Source organism: Atractosteus spatula, chromosome 1, assembly GCF_055471065.1.
Source record: "Atractosteus spatula isolate fAtrSpa1 chromosome 1, fAtrSpa1.hap1, whole genome shotgun sequence".
In the NCBI taxonomy this organism is placed as follows: domain Eukaryota; kingdom Metazoa; phylum Chordata; class Actinopteri; order Semionotiformes; family Lepisosteidae; genus Atractosteus; species Atractosteus spatula.
In genome coordinates this window covers 53,614,847-53,628,328 of record NC_142706.1, presented here as the reverse complement: position 1 = coordinate 53,628,328, position 13,482 = coordinate 53,614,847, and the positions used below count along the sequence as shown (strand labels likewise).

The window sequence follows — 13,482 nt, the reverse complement described above, 5'->3', positions numbered from 1 at the left end:
AAGTGTGTTCCTTTTTTCCTTATCTTTCATTTAAGAATTTTTTATTCTTTAATGCTATCTCTCACCACTGGCTTTTAAAATATTTTCAGTGAAGGCATTTGTCAACTTTTGCTACTCTAACCCCTTCTTTCCTAGTGCTCAGTTTAACACTTGTATCTGTAACAGTGTACCAACAGAAAAAAACCTCAGTGGACTGTATTTACAATTTGTTTTGTTTTTTTTAAAATGTAGATGGAGCAGAGTTAGAAAAACACAACAAAGAAACTAAATTTCACCATTTCTAGTCTGCTGATACCAATTTAGACTGGACAACAACATAGGGTAGGTTCAGTAGGGAAAGCACAAGACAGTCTTCCCATCTAGTCCCTGGTCCTGCCGGAGGTTACTGCAGAACTTCTGGAAGACAGGTGGTTTGTGTTTAGCAGTGGCTGTACCTGCAGCTCTGCAAGCTGACTGTGTGAGACACCAACAAAAAAGGCATGGAAGCAGTTCAGCTCCATAGCTTTCCTTTTATTCCATTCCAGGCAATCAAAGAGGAGGTCCTCACTTACAGTGAGGCTGCTTTTCATTAGTGCCACTGAATACCTGTGAAGAGAGAGGGGGAGAGAGATCTTTTAACATACAAACACAAGCGCAGGCCTGGGTTCTTGGCACTGATTGCTCGTGGCAGACCATCAGCTGAACAACCCACGGCCCCTCTATCCAGTTAAGTGGTTTAGAATCGGAGTTAATTACTTCAGTCATTTATTCTAATCACCTTCCTCCTATAGCTGGCCACATTCTGTCATGTGGTGGCATCATTTGAAGCTGTCAGATTTTTTTGAAACCACTGTAGAGTACTTGGGACTCATTAGGGAGGCCTATCCATTCTGCTGCAGCTCTCTAACCATCTCTTTCTTTCTCTTGAAGACCAATTAACTCCTTCTTTGCTTTGTCGGCTGCTGTTCAAGCCTTGTTTCCTTTACTCCTCATCCTATGCTTAGGCAGCACCTGCAGAAGTATTATTTTGATATTTTACCTCGTCTCCTTTGCTGTGGTATTTTTCGACTCCAGATATGCACTGTAGTGCTAGTCTAGAAATGATTGTGTTTTCAATATAAAAGAAAGAATTGTTCATTTTGTAGTGCTTCAGTGGTTTGTTTGAGTAATTGACAACTGATAATAACAAATATTCTTGTTAAACATAGTATATTTAAAAAACGCCTAGGGATTTAAGTGTCCAATAAATAATAAAAATATTCAACGACACTATGTGTTTAAAAAAGTAAGCAATGTGAATTTTCTGACTTTGCATCTATTGTATCTTCATGTCTAAGTCACTTCATCAGAGTTTCAGTTTACTTAGGTACGCAGATTAAACTTTGCTTCCTGATCTTAAGCAGTGGATGATTTTTCAGGTGTTCATAAAACATACAGGGCTTTTAAATGAACCTTGGTTGTTAACACAGTGCAGGTGTACAGTAACTGAACTCAGGTTTCCCTGAGAGCTGCAGCAAGGCAGCTATAGCTGTGTTAATTATCTCAAGGGTACTAAGACAATGAAAGTTTCCTGTACTATTTATTTGTATTTAGTCCTGACAAAGACCTAAATGGTGCCAGGTTGTTTGTATGTATTATACACCACTATGAACAGCAAAGCTTTTTGCCACTCAGGATGTTTTATCACTTGTAGTGATGTAACCAAAGGGGATCAGTTCTGCTACATTTTGATTTATTCTGTGAAATGACTTATTATTCAGCTAGCTGTATATATAAATATAAGCACAACTGTACATTTGTACTTATGATTCAGCTAAATTAATGAAAAAGCTGTATTAATCATCCCTAAATCATCTTCTCTTTTTAAGTTCCAAGTTGTTGAATTTAATTTTAAAAACTAAAGTTTAAAAAGGACTGTTTAAAAACTAAAATTTAAAAAGGACTCGATTTGTTTTGGGTGCAACTTTTACGGATAATTATTTTTTAAAAGCTCTGCCAATATGACACTTACTCCATGTAGGTTCTAGGGATTCCTCTGTTTTACAGTATTTTGCTCCTTATAAACCACATTGTGAAGCACTGCCAAATGATGAACCAAAGTGACATGATGCACATTTCACAAAGAGGATTTTTGCAGTGTAATGTGTTTTTTTGGCTTTCTTTCATCTTTAGCTTGCCCATCCTTCAGTGCCGTGTGGAATTTCTGATTCTAGAAGCCTGATGGCCAGTGTTCCATTAGACTTTTGCCTTTCATGAGATCCAAGCCAGGGTGACTCAGCCATCCTGTAATTGTTGTTGGCTGCTTCTTTAAGAGATGTCAAAACTAGAATTTATTTACACATACTGTACATTACCCTGGAGGATCAGGACTGGGCACTGAGTAGATTCTCGGTTGGAAACAGTGCTGTTTTAACAGGCTCCAGTGAATTCATTCCATGCTGTGGCATTAGCAGTTCTGCTGAGGCATACCATATGTGACCAAGTGACTAGCATGTAACTCATGTTTTCTTGACATCCAATAACTGTACAAAAATAGACGGATAACACTTTTATGAAAATAAAGGTTAATTGTTGGTCATTTTGAGGACATTTTACTGTCTAAAATTATATTTGCATTTTGCCTTTGCCAAATTAAAATGGCTATGGGTACAGTATATAACTTGTTTTTCATTTTGGTTAATTTTTTGTTATGACCTACAGTACACTCTATACATTTATACATTCCTTAAAAACAAGTGTAAGGTATAAGCTGTATCTGAGACTATTTTAGTCCATTTCAGTGTGAGGACGCATGTAGTAGGTGCTGTTATGTTACCTTGGGTTAGGTTTGCAAGTTGCATAATTGTAGGTGAATGAAAATGTTCCCAAATAAGTTATTAATGTATTTCAGTTGTTGAAGCATAGCTCAATAAGTTAACTCTTCACTTTTTCCAATGCCTTGATTCATTACTTTCATCAGCTGAACTTACAAAGCAAAGCAATGTAACATACTGTAATTAAGTTAAAAGAAGAAAGTAGCTCAAAGGAAATAGAAGAACATTAAGGAAGAAAGAAAATTTTCTCATTTTTGTTTTAAACATGGAAAAAAGAAACAAAGTATCCTTTATTTTTTATGAACCATTACCAGAAAGAAATTACAAAATGAAAGTCAATTCATCCTAGCCAAATAAAAACTGATGCATTACATATACAGTACATGCAGTGTTCCAACTAGAATGTACAAGTATGTTGCATGCCACATTATATAAGTATATACTAATAAGATCTACTAATATTATCATTACTTATTAGTACTGATCAAAATAATTACAGACGCAATCATTACCAGCCAAAACAATGTGTTGTACCATATAATAATAATTGCTTACACTTATATATTGCTTTTCTGGACACTCCGTTCAAAGCACTTTACTGGTTACGGGGACTCCCCTCCACCACCACCAATCTGCAGCTCCACCTGGATGATGCGACTCCAGCCATAGTGCACCAGAACACTCACCACACACCAGCTATCAGTGGGGAGGAGAGCAGGGTAATGAAGCTAATTCATAGATGAGGATTATTAAGAGGCCATGATTAGTAAGCGCCAAAGGGAAATTTGGCCTCTTTGGGATGACAGGTACACCGAGTTGTCTTTTGGATCAGTAAATAAGGAAATAGTAGAGGAGCCCAGCCCTCTGCTACAGTAAAGAAGTTCTGCAACCTGTAGATGTACCATTTTTTTACTGGTCTAATAATTTTGGAGTACACTCTACAAAGAGAAACATTCAATTTGTGGGCTAGTATGCCCCTGGCCAGATGTGAACGCTATTGAATTCCAGGGACCTGCATGTCAAACAATTTTGAACAGCTTCAGCAATGTGAGACAGGCCCTTATTTAGAATTGGTTTCTCTCTGTGGGTCAACATGGTGAAGCTGTCATGACTGGTAATACAGGACATGCCCATTATTATTTATCTGTCTTGGAGCAGTGACAGTAGTTGACAAGACAATCTACAGCAAATGAAGCTAGCCACACAGCGTATTGTGACTAATAAATGATCATTTGGCATTAGATGTGATTTTTAGATCAGAAATTACCATGTTTCTGACATATATGTTGCTTTTCGGAAATGTTAATCATAATTTTTAAACTTGAAACGTTTTGTTTTGCTTGTGCTTTAACTCTCTTTAATTCCCTTAAATCGGGATGCAGGTTTTGCCGTCAAGAAATAAGTGTCTTCAGTTTCTGCTTCAGCTGTGATTTAGTGTTTTGACTAAATTGACAGAATTAAAAGAAATCTGAACAAATGCATTGCGCCTTCTGATGATCTATCCTAGCTTTTATTTCTGACATCATCCCACAGTTCACTCACAGACTCGAGCCCTGCTCAGAGTTAATGCAGCACACTTACCACAAACTGACAATCTGTTCCTTCGGTAAGGCAAGCTAATAGGCCCTTTAATCAGATACTTGTCAGGAGAAAGAAAAATCTAGATTAAAGGCAAATGCGTGGTAAAGGCCTGAACAGTAGACATAAAGGTTTTGAAATATGACTAGGGTAGCAGTGATCTTCAGAGCTGTCTGATGGACTGATTGGATCTCCGTTACTGGAGGCAGTCAGTTTACTTTGAACATGTCCCAGAGTGTTCAAAACTGTGTTCTTCAGAAGACAAGATAAGGAAAAAAAAAGTATTGTCTCTTTCTTTGTTTGGATATATAGTACTGTCTGAGCTTTATGATTTAATATTACTGTTGTAGCAATTCGGTAGAAGCCATATTCTGGAACAAAACAAGATTTACTTTGTGTATGTGTGAAGGAAGGACATTTTTAAAGAAAATGTTAAAATACAATATATGAGAACCCCCTGAGTAAAGCAAAAACAACATTTTTCTAATGATTTGGAACTGAGAAGAAATGAATTTCTGAAATACACATGAAGGGGAGTATAAAATAGCAAGAAGAGGTGGGAAATTGAGGACGCTTACTTTCAGTAGTCATTACAGTGAAATGTGAGTAGAAACATAGAAAAACAATGGCAACACTTTTACATTTTTGTCAGAAAATATCACTGTTAAATATAAATATTGTGATAATTCAATGGCAATGCAAGGCCTTTTCTGGATTGCCTTGAAATATACTGTATACTGTTATAGAGTTTCAGTATCCTTCACAGAGTGTTTAGAAACTGTCTTTGTTTGCAAATTATAAATCACTAGAACAGATTTTCACACCATGTTGCAGAATATGAAGTAAAAAGTCAGAACCCCCTTTTGCAGTTTTGCTGACAAAATTAGCACGTGCTTTTCTCCAAATTCTACTTGCATTTCCGCCAAATTATACAGTATAGGGATTGTTTTTACTGAAGCATTATAAGAAAAGTAGCTTGCTCTAAGGTACAACAGCAGTGTCTCAGCTGAGTTTTGAGCCCACAGCTTTCCAGTTCTAAGTCCAGAACTCAAATCCCCTGCTCCACATTTCAGTATTTGTAATGAAATCTGTATTAATTTGTAATATAAATACGCTGTTTTAAATAATTTAGTTTAGAGGTTAATGCTGCTAAGAAACTGCATGTATTTGGATGAAATGAATAAAGTCCAGATCTAAACAGTTGATTTGATACAGAAAATTATTGATCCACTGGTTTAGGGTATCCAGATCTATACAAAAAAATACTAAATTAATAGCTCAGATAAAGCTTCCTTAATACATTTGAAAAAGGTGTTACAATACCTGAGGCAAAGCAGTGTGGTATAGCAGGAAAGAGTATATAGTAAATGAATTCCGCTTAGCAAGTAATAGAATAATTTATTTCACTGCACAAAGCTTAATTTTATTTTATTTTTCCTCCTCTGCCAGGTGGTAGTCATGAAAGTGAAGGTTCGCTTATTCACTGTAATGAAGGTTTTTAAAACAATCTGTTTTTAGAGCTTATTTTCTCAAGCTATGGATTTTAAGGTTACTGACTGTTTTGAAGGAAAATCTAATAGAACACACTGTCATTTTACTGCAAACTTCTCTCAAGAAAATACCTTTCTTGTTAGCAGTCCCAGCTTCACACTTTCTGGGCATTTTATCACATACAGTAATATAATGAGAAAATAAATAAAGCATTCAAAACAGTTGGCTGAATACTCTTCCTTAACCTCTCGGGGGCTTTACTTTGATTTTTTTCAAGTATTCTATAGAATTATAGTCCAAAATTGTCACTGTGGTATTCTTGCAAAGAAAAGAAAGTTCATGCACATAATCAATAATATGCGTTTTGTTTCACCTCACGTGTAAATTACTGTTATTTAGAGTGCTTGTTAGAGCAAATACTTGCATGTCCCTCCTAAATGAATTACCTTTCTCTTCAATTTCTTGCTGCATTTACATGCCTAATGTGCCTTCAATGCACAGTACTGCTTCAAAAGTTTTTTTTAAGAAATGAAAATGCGGTTTTATATGTATGCTGTTTGAATTTATGTTCTAAACATGCATACGGTATGTACATGTTCTAAATAGCTGTATATATTTTTTGAGTTAGTATTTCATCCGTCTGCCTTGTTCCCTCCAACATTAACTGTGACTCAGTTGTGCTGTGTCCCTGTAAAGATGAGAAATCATTGACAGTAACTCCAGCTGTCTACAAAAGGAGACCTGCTTAATTTCCTTTTGTAGTGTCAATGCAAATTAGATCATTTACTTTCATTTCTTAGAAATACATGCACTTTACACCTGAAGTGGACTGTGTATATAATTATATATGTACAAACAGTATGTATTTCTATTATTTTGCTTTTCACATGCAAGGAGTAGCCATATCTGGCCTAATACCTTCTGCGTCTAAGTATTGTAACTTAAAAGTTTCCACATGCAAAAAACCCTCTGTTTAAAGAAAGAAGAAAAGCCGTATAATTATGACTTCCAGACATTCCATCAGGTTAGCAGCAGTGCCAAGTTTCTCCAAGTCAAAGTCTAGCTCTTAGAGGGTTAAGGTATTGCACTACAAGACAGGAAATCTGGCAACTATTGCAGAAACTGTCTGTAACACAGGCACACAAACAATTTGTCAGTCTTTTCAAATGTGAATGGTTTCGTCAAAGTGGCTGCTCTAGCTCTGTTTAACGGGGGGAACCCTTTCCCTTCTTATTCTGTACATCTTAGAAGAGAAACATGATCCAGGCATTCCGTCACATTCATTTAATTTAAAGCATGTTTTGATTGGAACGAAGATCACAATGAAAGAAATTTAAGAAGGTAAAAAAATGGCAGAGAGAAAATTAAATCCTCTTTCTAATGTCTAAAAATAAAACTTTTTTTTCGAATTAGGCAGTAAAACCCAGACATCTTTACAGTGAATTACAGTGGTCGTACTGTATATCAGTAATTAAGAAAGAGAGCTTGCCTAATATCCGAAGAACTGTATATACAAGCACAGAGAGACTGAAAAAGAAACTAACTGTAGTTGCAAAGCAAACACCTGGGCACACATTCTTTCTTCTGTAAGAGTTAAGCTCATTACTAGCAGGAAAATAAGATCTTATACTTGAAAAAAGGAATAATGTCAAAAACAATAAAATAAGCTCTGATCTGAAGAAATACTACCCTTACAAAGCATTAACATAAGCTGTGCATACGGCATTCATGAATTATTGTAATGATCCCCTGTGGAAAAAAAATAAAACACAAAGTCTGCTAATTGGCATATAAATAAACCTTATTTTCTACTTTTAATGTTTCCTTATTTTGTGTGCAAGACATTTTCTCTGTTTTTTCTTGGTAAGAAATCCCTGTAATGTAATGAACATCTGGATATTTCTTTTCTGAGACTGATAAATGATTTCTGTTAAAGAATGAGAAAGTCCTGTTCACAATGTTATATACTGTACAGTACCTGAAAAAAATAATTTGCCAATTGTATTTATAGTATTTCACACATGTTCACAGTCCTTAGTTTAAAATTAATGATGAAAGTACACTTACTATTTTGACTATAATGTGTGTCACAGTATTTTTTTCTGTCCAGAATGTAGATGTAATTTGTAAATGTCTTTAGTTTTTTTTACAAATAGAGGGCATAGGCTTATTCTACCGTACTCCCTTAATTTAGAATGTTAATTTATTAAACAACTACTCGCTTTCTTTTCTGGTTACTAATCTGCATTCCATGTCTGATCTGAAAAGGACACACACATTCAACCATTTCAAAGTCTTCTTAAAGATTTAAATTTTTCTTTAATAATGGTTCATTAGAAGTTGATTTGTCACAACATGGGGTAATTAAAAAAAATCTCATCGCTTCTGCAGAAAAAAATATATTGGCTCCCTGTTCATTGTTGGTTTTTTTGTTGAACTCGGTAGCTGCCTTGAAATTACGGCATAGAGTTAATTCCCCCATTGGAACCCAAAATAAATTGCTTTCTCCTTTTGAATAGCTGATAAGGTCAGTCCTCAGAGACCAGATGCACAGAGCTAGATATAATCATACATTGATTCATGTCATGTTGTCTTTCCTGCACGCTTTACAGACATTGAAGTCCTTCCATAAGTTGAGATTAACATAAAAGGTGGCCCTTTGAAGAGAAACAGAACATCACTGTGGGTCTTTGTTTCATGGATTTGATTGACGTGTGATCTCAATCCATTGGGCCCGAAATATCTGACACACTGAACGTTACTTTTTAAATTAGTTAGCCTTCATTTCTTTCACTGTTGTGGGGAATGTCCAGGCCATTTTGAATTTGCTAAACGTTAACAAATTCTGAGACATGGTATGCTCTTGGCACGCACAAACAGAGATAGCGGCCTACCTGATCAGGATTTTCAGTTTGAGTCATCTTAGATTATTTCCTGTAACCTTTTTTCTGCAAATTATCTTTATTGCTTAAACATTTCAGTATCATTTTAATCAATGCATCTTGTTTGCTATCATATATATATGAATACAGTATGTATAGATACAAATTAAGTATTAGTAATGTTTATTATTGTATCCATTACTGTTGATTGTGTGTCCCTATTAAAGTGGTTTAAAGTACTGTACTTTTAAGGATGTGGTCAGCTTTCATCACACTGTATACTCAAAATGTTTAAACTAGTCTTTGGGTGAGGAGGATTATTTGGTAGTTACATTAAAAAAAAAAAAAAATTTGAGTCTCAAACCTTAAAGCAAAAGAACAAAAATATTTCGTTCAGTTTTACAAAGCGCCAGAATGTGGCAAGTTTTTGCTTTCATACTGTATTATTAACTTTCTAGCCCAATGCGAACACTACTTACCAAGAAAACTTCCAAAACTTTGTCTTTAAATAACAGTTGTGTTTTTTGTAATGGGCAGCTTTGAGATCATCCTTGGTTTAAATTATCATTTGTTTTAGAATTGTTAGAATTAGTTTTTAACTACACTGAGTTTAGTACATGAGTTCATCTAAATCGTACATGTCCACCTTGGTCTTCTCCTTGTGGTCAGTTGTTTTATGGAGATTAGGTTGCCTCTTGTAAACTCATAAAAGGCCTTTGCGATTTACCATCAGCATCCTGTCAGCAAGAAAATGTCATCTTTGACACCAGACATTTACTGGATCTTTGCTTTTCTTGATTGAAAGTTCTAATTAAGTGAATCGAGAGAATTAACTGAAATTAGCTGTCAGAAAGTCACATTTAAATGACTGATGAGCTGCTGCAGCAGTAAACATTTAAATGATATAAATTGCCATTTAAGTGTATGGTTTAATGTTTGTCATGCATTAATGTGACATGAGCCTGCAGTGACAATCAAGCTGCTTGTTCTAATTTGAACACATTTAAGGCTTTTGTGGAGGCAGCCCCATGCAAATTAAGACAATTGCTGTTTTTATGTGCACCCATAAATGTTTTCCCCTTTGCCAGTTAATGAAGAGAAAAGCATGTTTTGTCATTATGTTGCAGAATTTCCTAGCCCAGTTGAAACGTGTGATTCTTAGAACAAGTCTTTCAACAAACACAAGGACCCTTAGCATACAATATCATTGCTGAAAAAAGTATGGTTCATTGCTGTTATAATTTATTTGCCATCAAGTCATACTCTGTGGTAAAGAAAAAAAATATTATCCAGTTTTACAGTTTGACAAAAACTAACATTTCCTATCAGCAGGATGAAAATGAGTTCTAAATTCTGAAAATGAGTATATTTTTAAACATGATTTAAGGTTTAAAGTACATTAAACCTTTTATTTCTAAGCACTTTCCAGTCAATTCAAAGAGCTGCATGATAGTAGACATATAATACATATAACAGAAGTACAGAGAAACAGAAAAAAGATCACTGTAAATGTACTCAGTAAATCTGAAATGTGTAACTAAATTGTTAAAACCTATCATGAAAAAATTGGTCATTAAGCGTGTTTTAAAAATGTCGACAGGCGCAGAATCTCTAATGGATTTGAGTTTTGAGTTTCAAAGCCATGGTACTGCATAAGAGAAGGCTCTATCACCCAGTGTGTAGAGCCTGGAAGTCAGTAATGTAAAAAAAAACCTTCACTAGCATTCACTCTAAATTTCACGGCAGGTCAGTATAGCTTACATAGGATTGGAGACTAGTAAGCTGCAGGAGTTTGAACATTCTGAGCTTATTTATATCCTTAGTAGATATCCCAGTAAATAGAACATTACAGATGTCTAAACATGATGAAATAGATGTCTAAACATGATTATATAAAAGAAGTAATTATTATTTAAGCATAATCCAGATATAGCAGAGTCTCAAATGAGCATTGTTGCATACTGAAAAAAACATCCTTGTTACATTGCTAACATGAGCATTAAGAATAAAAAGTAACACCAAAGTCTCTGATTTTTTTTAAACCTATTTTTAATACAATCAGCTGAATTAATGAAGATACCTGTACCAACATCATTTGAGGTGAAGCAGATATTGGGAACCTATGGGGATAACATTAAGTGAGACACCACCTTTTTTTTCTTGTCTGCTAATACAAAGAAAGTTCTTTATGGAAACCTTACGATTATAAGATGTTTTGAAAGGTGTGGTCCTTTTGAATGTGTCTATGAATGATCTTAATTCATGTAAAGAATTAGAGTTTCAAGATCTTGGCGAATGGCTATTGAACTAAGAAGAACATTCTACTTCATTTTCTTTGCAGGCCCTTGAGAGTGAGTTTGTTTCCTGTCAGCTTCACCAGTGGATAGACCTGATATTCGGGTACAAGCAACAAGGGCCAGAGGCTGTACGTGCCCTTAATGTCTTTTACTATCTGACGTATGAAGGTGCAGTCAACTTGAGCTCCATCACTGACCCAATGCTGAGAGAGGTGAGAAACAACAGAAACAACTACAGTATGATGGTGTCTTGTGAAGCAGGGAGTTCTGCAGTAACAAAAGAATGCATTTTAACTCTGTAGTCTTATAATAAAATGTGATTATAAAACACTGCATGTCATTGAATTCGTTTGATTACGACAAAATCAATTTTATACTGTATGATTTACTGGAATTACTAAATCAGTGCCATGCATGGCTCGATATCCAAGAGGTTGCCTCATGAATTTGGGTTTTAGTTTTAATGTGCTTTTTTAATGCCACAAGCTAAAGTTGAACCATTTGTATTTTCTTCTGGCTGTTGTCTCAGGGGGAATTATATATGCCACATTTAACCTTTCCTATATAATACGATTGCACTTTCCCCCTTTCCTTTGGGTAATTTATGATTGAAGTGATTATTTTTTTTCAGTTCAATCTTTACTTCTAGAAATTAATTAAGTAGAGCTTCCTGGGACTGCTTGTAAGCTGACTCCGTACACAGCTAAATTAAATTCAATGTCTTCCATTACAGACAAGAGATTGCTTACAGAGGCTGGATAGCCTATTGTTTTACTCCTTCTGTTCTGTAACTAACTCATATTGAACCAATAACATTTATCTAATAACTGTTTAACCTAGTAATGCCATATGTTGGCAAATTAAAAGTTGCCTACTGAACTAAAAATATCACAAAACCATTTTTCATCTGCAAAGAGTACAGATTCAATGTACTGTACTTTGTTGCCTCTCTGAAAAAGAGATTTCAGAAGTCAAGTCCTGAAAAGTGGAGAAATATTAAATACAGGCAATAACATTCCTGCCCATTAAATGTTCTCCCATTTGTCTCTTGTGAATGCATTACTTTGGAAATGAGGCTTTGTGTTACAAGGATTGTATGGCAACTAAAATAATGCAGGTGCAAGACCTAATGACATCATATTATCCAACCTGCCAGCTGATTACCCCATTGTTGGAATGTAAGGTCTGGGGGTTTGTCCTTTTGATCATATGAAGTGGTTTCTGCAGAATTACTATCAACTTTCATTCATTTTTCAGACATATTTGCCTTATGAAGTGCTCTTGTTGAAATGGAAGCTAGGTTGACTCTGTTAAATAAAACCATTGAAGAATGCAATACTGGAAAAAAAAATTGGCAACCAGTAGCTCTGATTTGACAGTCATGAATCTCACACAAAAGCATACACCAAGCCGATTTGGTCTGCAATAGAACGTGCATGACTTCTCACTAAAACAGTGTCACTGATCTGTAAATCAGAGGTGCTAAGTATTTTAGGCATTCAGACAGGCCCTCTGCAGAATGTATACACAACCTCAGTATATCACTGATTACTGAAGACCTCTGAGATGCTTTTATGTTTTCCCAGCACAGATCATCAGGATACTACAGTGGGCAGTAGAGAACAGCAGGTTCATTTTATTTCTCTTCTTGGATTTTTCACTTTTAATATTTGTGAATAGCAGTGTGTCAATCAGTTCATGTTATGCTTGTTACATTCAAAACCTGTTATTTTCTTCATTCACACTGAAGTCACGTAACGATGTACAAGAAATTTAAATACAATTTTACAGGCAAAGGCTTTACTTCCTGCTTAAATTTGTAAGGTCTTAGTCTGGATGCTGTTCAGTCATTATGTGAAGGAGCAGTTGGTGTGTCTAGACACATTTTGTTTTGTTCCCCCTGTCCTTCATGCTCAGTGACTGTAGCACCTAGAGAAGAGAGGCAGGTTGAGATTTATGAATTCATTCAGGTTATTCATAAAGAGAGGCAGTCCTTAGCCTGGCATGCAGATTCATTACTGTGGTTTATGTCATTTCTTAGCCTAGTCATTATGGAAGCATCTTTTCAGAACAAAATTGAATCTATAATTTGAATCCTCCACATCTAGGTATGGAAAGCAAAAGAAAAAAAAAACAGCAATTATGAATTTATTATTATTGTTGTTATAATAACCCAGTTCCTTTGAATGAGACATGAGGACTGACTGCCTGCCCGTTAAAACTTCCTGTTATAAAAGTAATAATTCTGTTTAACCAAAAATGCCAATTGAAATAGATGCTTTTTTCCAAAGACAACCAGTCCAAGATGGTGCCACAGATGCTCCACAGAAGTCAAAACAGGCAAAGGCAATAAAGGACAATCCAAAAAATAACCTAAAAGGGCATACTGTCTAATAATGGGACAGGGCTATGTTAAGAAGTGGAATTGTCTTGAAGAAGTGA

General features: G+C 35.3%; 1 protein-coding gene across 8 annotated transcripts in view; it reads left to right on the top strand.

Moving 5' to 3' along the window:
- The window catches only part of lrba (LPS-responsive vesicle trafficking, beach and anchor containing), a 289,988-nt gene that overhangs the window by 239,230 nt on the left and 37,276 nt on the right, over window positions 1–13,482 (top strand). For all 8 annotated transcript variants that reach the window (XM_088910702.1, XM_088910752.1, XM_088910744.1 and 5 more), the window contains exon 47: window positions 11,085–11,252. In XM_088910702.1, the coding sequence (XP_088766828.1) occupies window positions 11,085–11,252 (168 nt within the window). The remainder of the gene's footprint in view (window positions 1–11,084; window positions 11,253–13,482) is intronic.